General features: G+C 33.6%; 1 protein-coding gene across 1 annotated transcript; it reads left to right on the forward strand.

Annotated features, from left to right (window-relative positions):
- Positions 1-240: 240 nt before the first annotated feature.
- Positions 241-2,036, forward strand: LOC132724293 (C3 and PZP-like alpha-2-macroglobulin domain-containing protein 8). The gene is made up of 3 exons (XM_060709136.1): positions 241-385; positions 1,451-1,556; positions 1,926-2,036. The coding sequence occupies exons 1-3, from the start codon at positions 263-265 to the stop codon at positions 2,009-2,011; spliced, it is 315 nt and encodes a 104-aa protein (XP_060565119.1). The 5' UTR covers positions 241-262; the 3' UTR covers positions 2,012-2,036.
- Positions 2,037-14,338: the final 12,302 nt, after the last annotated feature.

The following is a 14,338-nucleotide window of genomic DNA, read 5'->3' on the forward strand; positions in this document are numbered from 1 at the left end:
AGTTTATTTTAGTTCGATTGTGTTAGAATAAGCTTATTGAAACACTCTCGAATCCGTTCCTTGAAATAACCAGTACTTAGCAGCGGCTGGTCTAGATTCATAACTAGTAAGATATAGACAAAAATGTCGAAGCTAGCATTCAAATGGTTATTTTGAAAAACTTAAAATTTTGACATGGTATTTGCATACTATACAGGGGACCTGAACTGATACATTATTACTTTTTTTAAATTACAGTTGGCTGGGTGATGGTAAGAGTGGTATGGCAATTATGGAGATAGGGCTTCTCTCAGGATTTGCAGCCGACACATTCAGTATTACACACGTCAGAATCATGAAACGTGTAGAAGAAGGAGAAAAGAAAATCATCATTTACTTTGATGAAGTACATATCAAATTCTAATTTCAAAACAAAAATTTATGTATCTATTGGTGCTAACTTTGACCTGTAATTTCATTGGTCATTTTAAAATTACAAACAGGAATCTGGGAATCTCACTGGTCATTCTAACATAATATGTTAAGGATGGTTCTTGCTCTCCTAAAATAAAATTTTAAGGATGGATAGTTCTATAAAATAAAATGTAATGGATAATTCTAGCCATTATAAAATAAAATGTCAAAGTTACATAGTTCTGAAATAAGATATACAGGATAGTTCTTTCACTTTCTAGTTAAATAGCTTAGTATAACCTTACATTTTAAACATTTTACACTATACTTAGATCTCATTACATTTTCTAGGACACATTATATAATACATAAGTACTTACAGACTATATTTTAAAGTTATAATTTTTGTTCAAAGTAACGACACAACCAATAACGTTCACGATCCTGTAAGTTTATACTCATTCACACGAAAATACCGAAAACCACACCAAAAACAAAACCAACGCCCGTTAACAATTTTTTACAGTGTTTCAGCGTAGCTTTTTGCATTAAAGATAATGCGTTTATAAGCGTTGGTTTTTTGTTTTATACTATCCAATTATTTCTTTTTGCAATATTTTATACATGTATGTAACTCTTTAAATAATAATTTACCAATATTGCAACCATAATGTTCTTAGCTACAAGAAATTATTACGACTTTTATATTATACAAGCCTTGTTTAAATTTCTATAGGTATCGAAAACCAGTTTGACTTTGGCCGAGTGCCTCTATTTTAAAGATAATGTTTGATTCAATTAAGAAGGAGAACCTTACTTTGTCCGCTAAATAGTTCCGTTTTTATTTATTGTTTACAGAAAGTGTTTTAAGCATACCATAATTTTAATATTTTATGTCTATTATTTAATTATCTCATCAAGTTATGCAATGTTTCTAATTGAGTATTCACGTAAAGACCTGCACTCTGAGTAAAAAGTATTAGGCGTTTAAGAATACAAAGTGCAAGCTGTTTATTATCACTACTATATATGACTTGTTATACATTTAATTGTTTAGATTCCAGGAGATATAGGAACATGCATTCAAGTCCGTATGCAGAGAGAAGGACTTGTGGTCGGTAGTCAACCAGCTGTTGTAAAACTATCCGACTATTATAAACCAGGTACTGTACCATTTTTGACAGTGTGCCAAGGTGTTAATTTATATATGTAGTGTTTAATAGAATAGATTCATAATCACGATCTGATTCATATTTTATTCCCTATGTTTCATATTGCACATATAACAAAAGGCGAGATAAATGTATACGGGTACAGGAAAATGTTAAACAAAAGATTTTATTTGGATTAGCGAAATTGTATTGTATTTCTAGAGACCCTGCAATCTGTCACAAAAGTAATGAAAGTCTTTTTTTTTTGGAGATTAACAAAACTGTTTTTCTTCATCTTCAAGGTAAATAAAAGATATCAATACATGTACATTTTGTATTAAGTAAACCTGCTTACACTTATATAATTCTATCTAATTTTAGAAAACCACGCATACAGTTTGTACCAGCCACGATTGTTAAAAGATGCCAATGTATGTAGTTTGTTGAAAAAAGAACTTGGATGTTGATTATAAATAAAACGATACAATCCGATGCTTGTGTACTGTTTTCTCTAAACCCACGAGAAACTTATGTAGCAGAATATATTGACCCACTAACAATGACCAGATAAATAAACAAACAGGTGCGATGTTAAATTCTAGGTCCATTATTAAAAATTTGGAAATAAAGTGATCACTCGATCGGAAGCATTAATCACAACAAAAGTACAAGAGAATTGCAGACTCGGTTTGTTGAGTCTGTACATGAAGGATAATGAATACATGCAACATCCCTCACGCCCCCTGGCACCGGATTGAGCGGTACTCAATTCTCTGCGTCTAAAACAGTGTACATGGAAAAATGGCACTGATTGTAATGGTACATGTAAATAATTGCTGCTGGTTTCTATCCAGAGTCTCTGATTACTATAAAGTCAGTAGGTCCTATAAAAAACACTGGTTGCGAGGAGAAGTATTATCTACTCCGGAAAGAAAGTCAATGGCTGCTATAGAAGTCAATGGCTGCTATGGAAAACTGGTTCATATAAAAAGCCAGTGGTTTTTACGGAAGCCAGTGGTTGCTATGGAAACCCATGACTCACCTTGAGAGCAGGACCGATTTCTACTCCTGTACTGCAATTTGAACTTAATAGAGACATGTTAGACAATATTTCATGCCAAATATCAGCCCTAGCATTTGCAGGTTCAGAGAAGATTATTAAAATGTTTACTATATCACGCACGGCAAACTGTCGCTCCACTTCAAAATTGTGGTGTACGGTAAAACGAGCGAAAGGCATTTCCGAGATGGAGTGGAAGGTTGATTTAAACGGCTAATTGTAAATTTTGTTTATGTTTTTGTCTTGTTATTCATTTAAGATGTATTTTTTCTAACAACGGAAAATGTAGTTCCGTGTAGGATTGTTTTGGGCTTCCAATAATCTAAGTTGTAATACAAAAAAATGTTACATTACATTATATTAAACGTGGGAGAACTTTTTCAACGACGAAGTGACGACGATTTGTAGAATATTTAAATTCCCAATCATTAAAATGCCATACCCTTCGCATCTTTTTAAAAAAAAAGGGTATTAGAAAAATATCAGCCCGTAACAAGAACTTGTCCGTCGTGCAATTTAAATAACGCTGAAAGATTTCTTAAATTTGTAAATCGATATTTTTCGAAAATAGTGGAGCCAAAGCGCAGGAGAGGGAGCGAAAGGTTCGATGTTGAGCGCAAGGCGGTATTAATTTGGCGTATTAGGAGGAGCCTAATCTATGAATTTTTATACATGAAAGCTATAGAAGTTAAAATAGACATGATCAAGTGTTGAGACCGAGAGATATATACCTTTTAAAGACAACTTATAAAGCGTGATATCCTTTCAACGACTATAGCGTAATAACTGTAATCGCGAAGGTGTCACCTGGATTCCATTATTTATGTTCCAAATTTGGACGAGGCCCGGTCATTGAATCATATGCATGGCGTAATACAGGATACTACTTATTCGAGGTCAATCATGATTTTTGACACGGTTATGTACATTTAAAAACGTGTGTCCGTGCTAATTCGACAAACTCGAATATTTTCAGCTCTACCGCGAACAAATGTTTCTGAGCAGGTACGTACGTGTAACGAGATTGTTTACGCTGTTATGTATGCAACATATTACATGTATATAATTTATATCTGACCAGTTGGTATTTCCAATATTATCATTGTTCTATTTTTAGAACATAAACTACATGTATGTACTAGAAGGTTCTTAACTGTTGTAGAAAACTCATGCATTATATTTAGATAGAAACTTCTGGAATGATCTTTATTGTTGAAGTTGCTAGATTATGATTACTTGAGAACACAATAGACCTTTCTGGAAACTTCTTAGTTAATATATATAAGGAGACATTTTTCATTAATCTTATCTTTTAAGTCATCAGTGATCTTTAAGTCATCAGTTACCTTTTTAGTCATCAGTAATCTTTTAAGTCATCAATATATTTGGAGTATTATTCAACTTGGAAATTAAGTGATTTATTGGAGCTTGGATTATTAATTATTCTTGTGGATTTTATTGTGGGAATTTATTCTAAAGTGTTCTTGGATTTAACTTGGATTTAACTGTGCTATTAAAAAAAAAGGATCATTCCAGGATCAGACTAGACATTTGTAATTTTTATTTGGACTTCAGGTATTTGTAAACATAATTTGTTATTTTATTTTTCTTTAATAATTTTTCTGTAATAAATTTGTTATTGTTACAAGTTTGTTGCTGGCTTTTCTTTCTCGTTACGCCTGGCTCGTAACAGAAATTGGGGGCTCGTCCGGGATTGAATATTTCTTTTTGGCTACATTATTGGAAATCATTACCGTTTATTTTACATTTTATTATTACCGTATTTACTCATTTGAGTTGATATCATAGTTGTTCTATTAAGTGTGCCTTTCAATTTTGAATTTTTTGAAACACACCACTTTCTGAGTTTAAAACCAGCAGCAAGCAGTCATGTCTTTTAATTTAGAAAAGTTTGTAGCTGAACCTTCCCAGGAGGTATTAGATTTGGCTAAGAAAACTGATTTGCTTGATCTTGCAAAAAAGTATAATTTATTAGGAATTAAATCTTCAATGCGTAAACAAGAAATTAAAAATTCTCTAATTCATTATTTTGTGGATGAAGATATTTTTGGACAAGATGCACTTTCTCTGATTGTTGAAACAAACCCAGAAATTAAGATAAAAGAGCTTGAACTTCAATTTAAATTTGAACTAGAAAAAATGCAGTTTGAAAAAGAAAGGGAAGAAAGACAGATGGAAAAAGAAAGGGAAGAAAGGCAGTTTGAAAAAGAAAGAGAAGAGAGAGAATTTCAGTTTAAAATGAGAGAATTAGAAATCAAAGAGAGAGCAAATCAGTTTGAACATAGAATGAATACAAAATTTGATGTCACTAAAAATATTAGGCTTGTTCCACCTTTCCAAGAAAAAGAAGTTGATAAGTATTTTCTTCATTTTGAAAAGGTTGCTGAAAATTTAAAATGGCCAATAGAGCACTGGACATTACTTTTACAGAGCGTCTTAATTGGTAAAGCTCGTGAAATCTATACACAACTTACTGTCGAACAAAGCTCTAATTATGATAATGTAAAAGAATTAATTCTGAAAGGTTATGAATTAGTACCAGAGGCCTACAGGCAAAAATTTAGAAATTCTAAGAAAGAAATTGGTCAAACCCACGTCGAATTTGCTAGAGAAAAAGAACAACTTTTTGATAGGTGGTGTCTATCTAAGAAAATTAATAAAAATCATGAAATGCTCAGACAGCTCATGTTAGTTGAAGAGTTTAAACGTTGTATTCACTCTGATGTTAAATCTTTCTTAGATGAAAAACAGGTAGAAACTTTAGAAGAAGCTGCCCGTCTAGCTGATGATTATTCTTTAACCCACAAAGTCTCATTTATAAATAAAGGGAAGTCCACACCCTCACATTTTAATTCCAAGTTCAATTCTGGTAATTTATCTGGCTCATCTAGTCAGTCAAATACTCCCAAACCAAAGTCATCTGATGAACATAAAGGTCATAATCCCTTATCTCGTCCTACATGCAATTATTGCAAGAAAACTGGACATCTTATTTCTGATTGCTTTACCTTAAAACGGAGGCAACAGCAACGTGATGAGGCCAAACCCACAGGTCTTACCACTTCAAGGTCTGAACCTCAGTCTTGTATTGATAACAATGCAATTTTGAAGGTCAAAGAACCCAAGTCTGATTCTATAATGGAGATTTATGAACCATTCCTTTCGGAAGGTTCCGTGTCACTTATCGGTGATACTTGCCCACCTACTCCTATTAAAATTTTAAGAGACACAGGAGCTTCTCAATCTCTATATTTAGCAGATACACTGCCTTTTTCTGAGAAGACTTCTTCTGGATCTAGTGTCCTTATTCAGGGTGTAGAGTGTGGTTTTTCTAATGTCCCTCTCCATAATATTTATTTGTCCTCAGATTTGGTAACTGGGCCGGTGGCTGTAGGTATAAGATCTTTCTTACCCTTTAAAGGTGTTCATTTATTGCTAGGTAATGACTTAGCTGGAGATAAGGTAGTGGTAAATCCACTTGTAACTGACACTCCTTGTGTGGATCAGATACCTGACCCCATTGAGCAGGAAATTCCTGACCTTTACCCTTCATGTGCAGTTACTCGAGCTATGGCTAAGAAGGCCATTCAAGAAGATAATTATTGTTCAGATATTGACTTAGCTGATACTTTTATAGGTCAGTCTTTTGATAATGAAAAGAATTTTTCTCTTACTCCTACTCTGCCTGAAACTCAGACAGATTTTTCAATATCTGACTTTTCTACACCAAGATCTAAAGATCAAGGTCACGACACGCTGTCAAGGTCACAGCTTATCCAGGAACAACAAAATGATCCTGAGATTTCAGTCCTTTTTCAAAAGGCTTATAGTGAAGATGAAGCTTTACAAGTCCCTGTTTGTTATTATGAAAAGAATGGGATTTTAATGAGAAAATGGCGACCGCTCGATGTCCCTGCTGAAGAGGAGTGGACTGTAAATCACCAAATTGTGGTCCCTAAATCTTATCGCCAGGAAATATTACACTTGGCTCATGAAACACCCATGGCAGGTCATTTAGGTGTTAATAAAACCTACCATAAAATTCTCAGTCATTTTTATTGGCCTGGCCTTAAAGCAGATGTATCTAGGTACTGTAAATCTTGTCATACTTGTCAGATGGTTGGAAAACCTAATCAGACAATACCTAAAGCTCATTTACAGCCTATTCCTGCATTTGATGAACCTTTTAGTAGAGTTATTATTGACTGTGTAGGTCCATTACCAAAAACTAAATCAGGTTCTCAGTACTTATTAACTATTATGTGTGCTTCTACGCGCTTCCCTGAAGCTATTCCTTTAAGAAATATTAAAGCCAAAACTATTGTCAAGGCTCTTGTGAAATTTTTCACATTTGTTGGTTTACCTAAATCAGTACAGTCTGATCAAGGGTCAAATTTTATGTCTGGTATTTTCCAGCAGGTCATGCATGAGTTAGGAATTACTCAATATAGGTCTTCAGCCTATCACCCTGAAAGTCAAGGTGCATTAGAAAGATTTCACCAGACTCTGAAAAATATGATTAGGTCATATTGTTTTGACACTGAAAAAGACTGGGATGAAGGCATCCATTTATTGTTATTTGCTGTAAGAGAATCTGTTCAAGAATCTCTTGGCTTCAGCCCTTTTGAATTAGTATTTGGTCACACTGTCCGAGGACCCTTAAAACTTCTAAAAGAGAAATTCCTGTCTGAAGATGACATTTCTTTAAATTTGCTTCAGTATGTATTAGATTTTCGAAATAGGTTGACTAATGCATGTGAGTTAGCTAGGCTCAATTTAAAATCAACACAAAGTAAAATGAAATCAAGGTATGATGAGACTGCTCAGGAAAGAAGTTTTAACCCAGGTGATAGAGTACTTGCTCTTTTACCTATACCTGGAAAACCATTACAGGCAAGATACTTTGGTCCTTACACTATTGAAAAGAAAGTCAGTGACCTTAATTATATTATTAATACTCCTGGGAGGCGAAAGCAAAAACAAATGTGTCACATAAATATGTTAAAAGAATATTTTGACAGAGATAGCAAAATTAGTAAACCTATATCTTTTGTAAACTCTGTTCCACAAAATCAATGTTCAGTTGAATCTAATAGTTATGAAAATTTTGAAAAGTCTGATCCTGGTTCAGCAAAGCTTGAAAACTCTGATATTCTGAAAAATCTGGATGAAAAACTTGCTCACTTAGAACCGTCAAAACGAGATGAACTGAAACAGCTTATTTATGAATATGAACATTTATTTCCTGATATTCCCACACGGACTGACAAAATACATCATGACGTCATTCTTGAAAACTCTGAACCAATAAAACAGCATCCATATAGAACAAATCCTGTAAAACAAAAGTACCTAAGACAAGAAGTTCAGTATTTATTGGATAATGACTTTATTGAACCAAGTCAAAGCAATTACAGCTCTCCATGTATTCTGGTACCGAAATCAAATGGAACATATAGAATGTGTACAGATTATCGTAAAGTGAACTCTGTAACAAAAACTGATTCATTTCCTATACCAAGAATTGATGACTGTATTGACAAAATTGGAAAAGCAAAGTATGTAACAAAGTTTGATCTTCTAAAAGGATTCTGGCAAGTTCCACTTACTGATAGAGCTAAAGAAATATCAGCCTTTGTAACATCAGACGGCTTATATCAATATAAAGTCATGCCATTTGGTATGAAAAACTCACCAGCAACTTTTCAGAGACTTATAACATGGTAATATCTGGGCTACACGGATGTGACGCTTACATTGATGACGCAATCATCTACTCTGATGAATGGGAGGAACATCTCAAAACTATACGAGCATTCTTCGACCGACTTAGTGATGCTAAATTGACAGTTAATCTTGCAAAAAGTGAATTTTGTCATGCAATTTTAACATTTTTAGGACATGTAGTGGGACAGGGTAAAGTTAAACCAATAGAAGCTAAGGTCAAAGCTATCTCTGAATTTCCTGTGCCTACTTGTAAAAGACAACTGATGCGATTTCTTGGTATGGCAGGGTATTATCGTAAATTTTGTAATAATTTTTCGGTTATTGCAGAACCATTGACAAATTTGCTAAAGAAAAGAAACAAATTCATTTTGGAATGACAAGTGTCAAATGGCATTTGACAGCCTTAAAGCCATACTTAAGAGTGCACCAGTTCTCTTGGCACCAGATTTTAATAAAAACTTTAAGTTAGCTGTAGATGCTAGTGACATAGGTGCTGGAAGTGTATTGATCCAAGAAGACAACAATGGTGTTGACCATCCTGTTTGTTACTTTTCTAAAAAGTTTAATGAACATCAGAAAAATTACTCTACTATAGAGAAAGAGTGCCTTGCTCTTATTCTTGCTATTCAGCATTTTGAAGTTTATCTAACTTCTTCAAAGTTGCCTGTTGTTGTCTTTAGTGATCACAACCCCCTCACTTTCTTGCATAAACTTAAAAACAAAAATCAAAGGTTGTTGAGGTGGAGCTTATTTTTGCAAGAATATAGTCTTGACATTAGACACATTAAAGGGAAAGATAATTTGATCCCTGATGCACTTTCACGTGTCTAAAACTGTTATTTGCAGTATTTTAAATTTAACATTTATATGATATGATTGATTATTTTTTTTTTTGTTGTTTGCTATTGTTTGTAAAAGCATCTATATGATATGATTGGTTAATTTTTTGTTGTTGTTTGTAATACACATATATATGAATGTATAAAATTGTTTTACATTTCTCCTATGTTATTTGTAAGTTACATTGTTTGAATTTATGTAAAAGAAATATTCATTTCATTCATATTTCTTTTTCTTGAAGAGGGGAAGTGTTATGTATGCAACATATTACATGTATATAATTTATATCTGACCAGTTGGTATTTCCAATATTATCATTGTTCTATTTTTAGAACATAAACTACATGTATGTACTAGAAGGTTCTTAACTGTTGTAGAAAACTCATGCATTATATTTAGATAGAAACTTCTGGAATGATCTTTATTGTTGAAGTTGCTAGATTATGATTACTTGAGAACACAATAGACCTTTCTGGAAACTTCTTAGTTAATATATATAAGGAGACATTTTTCATTAATCTTATCTTTTAAGTCATCAGTGATCTTTAAGTCATCAGTTACCTTTTTAGTCATCAGTAATCTTTTAAGTCATCAATATATTTGGAGTATTATTCAACTTGGAAATTAAGTGATTTATTGGAGCTTGGATTATTAATTATTCTTGTGGATTTTATTGTGGGAATTTATTCTAAAGTGTTCTTGGATTTAACTTGGATTTAACTGTGCTATTAAAAAAAAAGGATCATTCCAGGATCAGACTAGACATTTGTAATTTTTATTTGGACTTCAGGTATTTGTAAACATAATTTGTTATTTTATTTTTCTTTAATAATTTTTCTGTAATAAATTTGTTATTGTTACAAGTTTGTTGCTGGCTTTTCTTTCTCGTTACGCCTGGCTCGTAACAACGCCAAAATGTTATGTTTTTCGAAAAGTTAGATATTCAAGGTGCAGAACAGAGACAAAATAATGCAATGCACGGGGCACATAAAATGGATCACTACTACCATGACTTTCTGTAATAAATATCTCTAACGTACATGATCAGATCAAAAACAAAATTAATATGCCACGTTTTCATGAAATTGAAAAAGACTTTTGTAAGGTGGGGAATATCTATGAAAATGGTTGACAAAGTGACAGTCGTTCTAAGGATATAACACGTGCTTCAGTTATGTTTCAAGATACTACCTATCTTCTTTAGCATTATTGTATAGTTTATTATTTTATCTCAATGTGTAAATAGAACTGTTTACCTTTAAAATCAAACACTGAATATTGTCAGCACAAATCTTGGTTTAAGAAAAAATTAAGTTAAAAAGATATCTGTAATTTTTTTTTTATTCACAGAGTATCAATGAACAAAACGAATATAATAAAAAATGCAGTGCTCAGTCGGTGTACAGACTAAAATTTTCAATAATTGATAGACATACAGTAGTTATAGTTAGCATAAAATAATATATTATCATATATTTCTCCGGCTTCACATTTTAGTACATCTATTTTAACTTTGAAAGATTTTATTATTAGAAATTCATAGACTACGCTATTGACACGAACTTAATATCGCCTTGCGCCCAACAACCGACCTTTCGCTCCATCTCTTGCCCTTTGGCTCCACCATCTCGAAAAACAATTGATATACACATTTAAGAAATCCACCAAGAGTAGTGTATTTTGCACGAAAGACTAGCTCTTGTTACAGGTTGATATTTTTCTAAAACACTTTTTCAAGAAATCCGTAGTGTAGAGCGTTTTTGATATTTAACTAATCGTCATTCACTTCGGCAGGGGGAAAAGTTCTCCCGGGCTTAATATAATTTTCTTTTTGAAACAGCTTAGATCATTGGAAGCCTAAAACAATCCTACACGGAACTACATTGATCGTTTTTGATTAAATACAACTTAAATGAATTACAAGACAAAAACATAGACAAAATTTACAATTAGCCGTTTAAATCAGCCTTCCGCTCTATCTCGGAAATGTCTCTCGCTCGTTTTACCGTACACCACAATTTTGAAGTGGAGCGACAGTTTGCCGGGCGTGTATATACATTTGTACATACATGGAAAACCCATGACTCTCGGGACAGACTATTTTTACCAAAAAGATATGTTTAACAAACTTGAACTCACTAGACAATATTTCATACCACATATTTAGCTCTATGCATTGCGCATTGGGAGATAAAGATCTTTTAATATACGTTTGTACATGTATTTTAGCTCCTGTCACGTACATCAGACTGGAATCATTTATACATCCTTTGTAAAAGGTCAACTGTGTATCATCTGTAAAGTAAATCAAAATCCAAAAGTGATTTATGAGATATATTTCTTTAAAAAAATGTTGACGACGACGAATGACAGACAAGCTGCTGTCTCTGAGCACTTGATGCTCAGGTGAGCCAACAAGAGCTGTATTAGGAGCAATGGTAGCGCTTTTCTTAGTACGCACGGGAAAGTTAACTTCTCATTTTCAAAATAAGAAACAATTTCAAATACGAAATACGTAAACGTCAAATAAACCTTGACCTTTTGGTCCAAAAATGAGTGTGGCATCAAGGTGCATTAACATTTCAAGTTTCGAACTCATAGTTGATGTTATTGACAATAAACAAAACACTTTATCTAACTAGAACTCCGCGAGTCGGATGTGTCGCCTTGTGAACAATGTAGTTTAGGGGAAATGGCCAGGACAAAAATGAAATATGAAAAATAACAAAGGGCAATAACTAAAAAAATAATACGTGCAGAGCAGCATTTCTGTATACTGCACTTCTTATCAATAAGATCTATCATTCTATAATGTTTCAAGTCCATAGCTTTCATACTTGAGGAGAAATGACCAGGACAAAAATAAAGTAAGAAAATCAACAAAGGGCAATTACTCAAAAATAAGAAATGCAGAGTATCAGTTCTTATGCACTGCACTTCTTTTTAATGAGATCTATCATCCTATGAAGTTTCAAGTCCATAACTTTTATACTTTTGGAGAAATGGCCTGGACAAAAATTAAGTATGAAAATTAACAAAGGGCCATAACTCAAAAATTAAGAAATACAAAGTACCGATTCTTGTGCACTGCACTTCTTAATAATGAGATCTATCATCCTATGAAGTTTCAAGTCCATAGCTTTTTGAGAAATGGCCCGGACAAAATTAAAAAATGAAAATAAACAAAGGGCAATAACTTAAAAAATAAGAAATGCAGAGTACCAGTTCTTGTGCACTGCACTTCTTCTTAATGAGACCTATCATCCTATGAAGTTTCAAGTCCATGGCTTTTATACATTAGGAGAAATGGCCCGGACAAAAATAAAGTATGAAAATTAAAAAAGGGCAATAACTCAAAAAATAAGAAATGCAGAGTACCAGTTCTTGTGCACTGCACTTCTTCTTAATGAGACCTATCATCCTATGAAGTTTCAAGTCCATGGCTTTTATACATTAGGAGAAATGGCCCGGACAAAAATAAAGTATGAAAATTAACAAAGGGCAATAACTCAAAAATTAGGAAGTGCAGAGTACTGGTTCTTGTGCACTGCATTTCTTCTTAATGAGATCTATCATCCTATGAAGTTTCAAGTCTATAGCTTTTTTAGTTGAAGAGAAATGGCCCGGACAAAATTAAAGTATGAAAATTAACAAAGGGCAATAACTCAAAAAATAAGAACTGCAGAGTACCGGTCCTTGTGCACTGCACTTCGGGTTATTGAAAGAAGCATGCATACCAAGTTTGAAGTCAATCAGACTTATAGTGACTGAGTTATGCTCCGGACAAGCTTTAGCGGACGCCGACGCCGACACCGACAACGACGCCGACACAGACGCCGCCGCCGCCGACACCGCCGACAAAAGTAACCCCTATATGTCACCTTTTCAAGGCGACACAAAAAGTGTACAAAAGTCATTCTTACATAAATTTACCTCTTGCCTTTAAAGAGTATGACATGTAGTTCAAAGTTTCTTGGTAAATGCACTTTAACTTTTTAACAAGAAATGTCGAACGACACATATGCCCCCTCCCCCATTTCCATAGCTTGACTTACATTATTGGTAATTTAGTTAGAGATACTTGCCATAAATAGGTACCTGGAAGTGTTCAATTATGGAAAAAAGAAAAATGATGAAGACTTTGTGATAAATAGTTTTGAAGATAATGAGACATTTAAGGCCCCTGTGACCTAGACCATTGACCCAGTGACACAAAATCAATAGGGGTCATGTACTAGTTATGAAGAGGAGGACCCCCGATAATGTTGTTATAACTTTTGGCCCAACCCTTTTGTATATTTACATTAATGTATTTATGTATAATTGTGAAAATTTATGTATGTATGTACATATATACAATTATGAGCTTTCAAGATAATAAGCTGAAACCATACTAACATTCAAGAATCCTGTGACCTTGACCTTTGACTTAGTGACCCAAAAATCTATAGGGGTCTTTTCATAGTTATGACCAATCAGTATGAGAAATATGAAGACTTTGTGATAAATAGTTTTCAAGATTATGAGCGGAAACCATTCGGACATTTAAGGCCCCTGTAACCTTGACCTTTGATCTAGTGACCCCAAAAGCAATATGGACCATCTGTCGGTTACGACCAATTACCATGAAATATGAAGACTTTGTGATATCTTTCAAGATAATGAGCTGAAATCATATTACCATTCAAAGACCCTGTGATCTTGATCTTTGACCTAGTGACCCTAAAATCAATAGATGTCATTTACTATCTATGACCAATACATATGTGAATTATGTAGACTTTGTGATGAAAACTTTGCAAGAAAATCAGCAGAAACCATTTCGACATTTAAGGCCCCTGTGACCTTTGACCCCAAAATCAACAGGGGTCATCCACTAGTTATGACCAATCAATATGTGAAATATGAAGACTTTGTGATGAATACCTTTCAAGATAATCAGCGGAAACCATTCAGACATTTGAAGCCCTTGTGACATTGACCTTTGACCTAGTGACCCTAAAATCAATAGGGGTCATCTACTATATATGACCAATCAATATGTGAAATATGAAGACTTTGTGATAAATAGTTTTCAAGATAATAAGCGGACATCATATTACAATTCAAGGCCCCTGTGACCTTTGACCTAGTGACACCAAAATCA

The sequence above is a fragment of the Ruditapes philippinarum genome, unplaced genomic scaffold (genome assembly GCF_026571515.1).
Source record: "Ruditapes philippinarum isolate M1 unplaced genomic scaffold, ASM2657151v2 ctg3612_1_1_1_1, whole genome shotgun sequence".
NCBI lineage: Eukaryota > Metazoa > Mollusca > Bivalvia > Venerida > Veneridae > Ruditapes > Ruditapes philippinarum.

What these genes read in the sequence shown, in the direction of transcription:
- LOC132724293 (XM_060709136.1), top strand. Translation starts at nt 263, where the DNA reads ATGGCAATTATGGAGATAGGGCTTCTCTCAGGATTTGCAGCCGACACA. An exon ending in TCATCATTTACTTTGATGAA is followed by an intron (nt 386 to 1,450) that starts GTACATATCAAA and finishes TTAATTGTTTAG; the next exon opens with ATTCCAGGAGATATAGGAAC. An exon ending in ATCCGACTATTATAAACCAG is followed by an intron (nt 1,557 to 1,925) that starts GTACTGTACCAT and finishes ATCTAATTTTAG; the next exon opens with AAAACCACGCATACAGTTTG.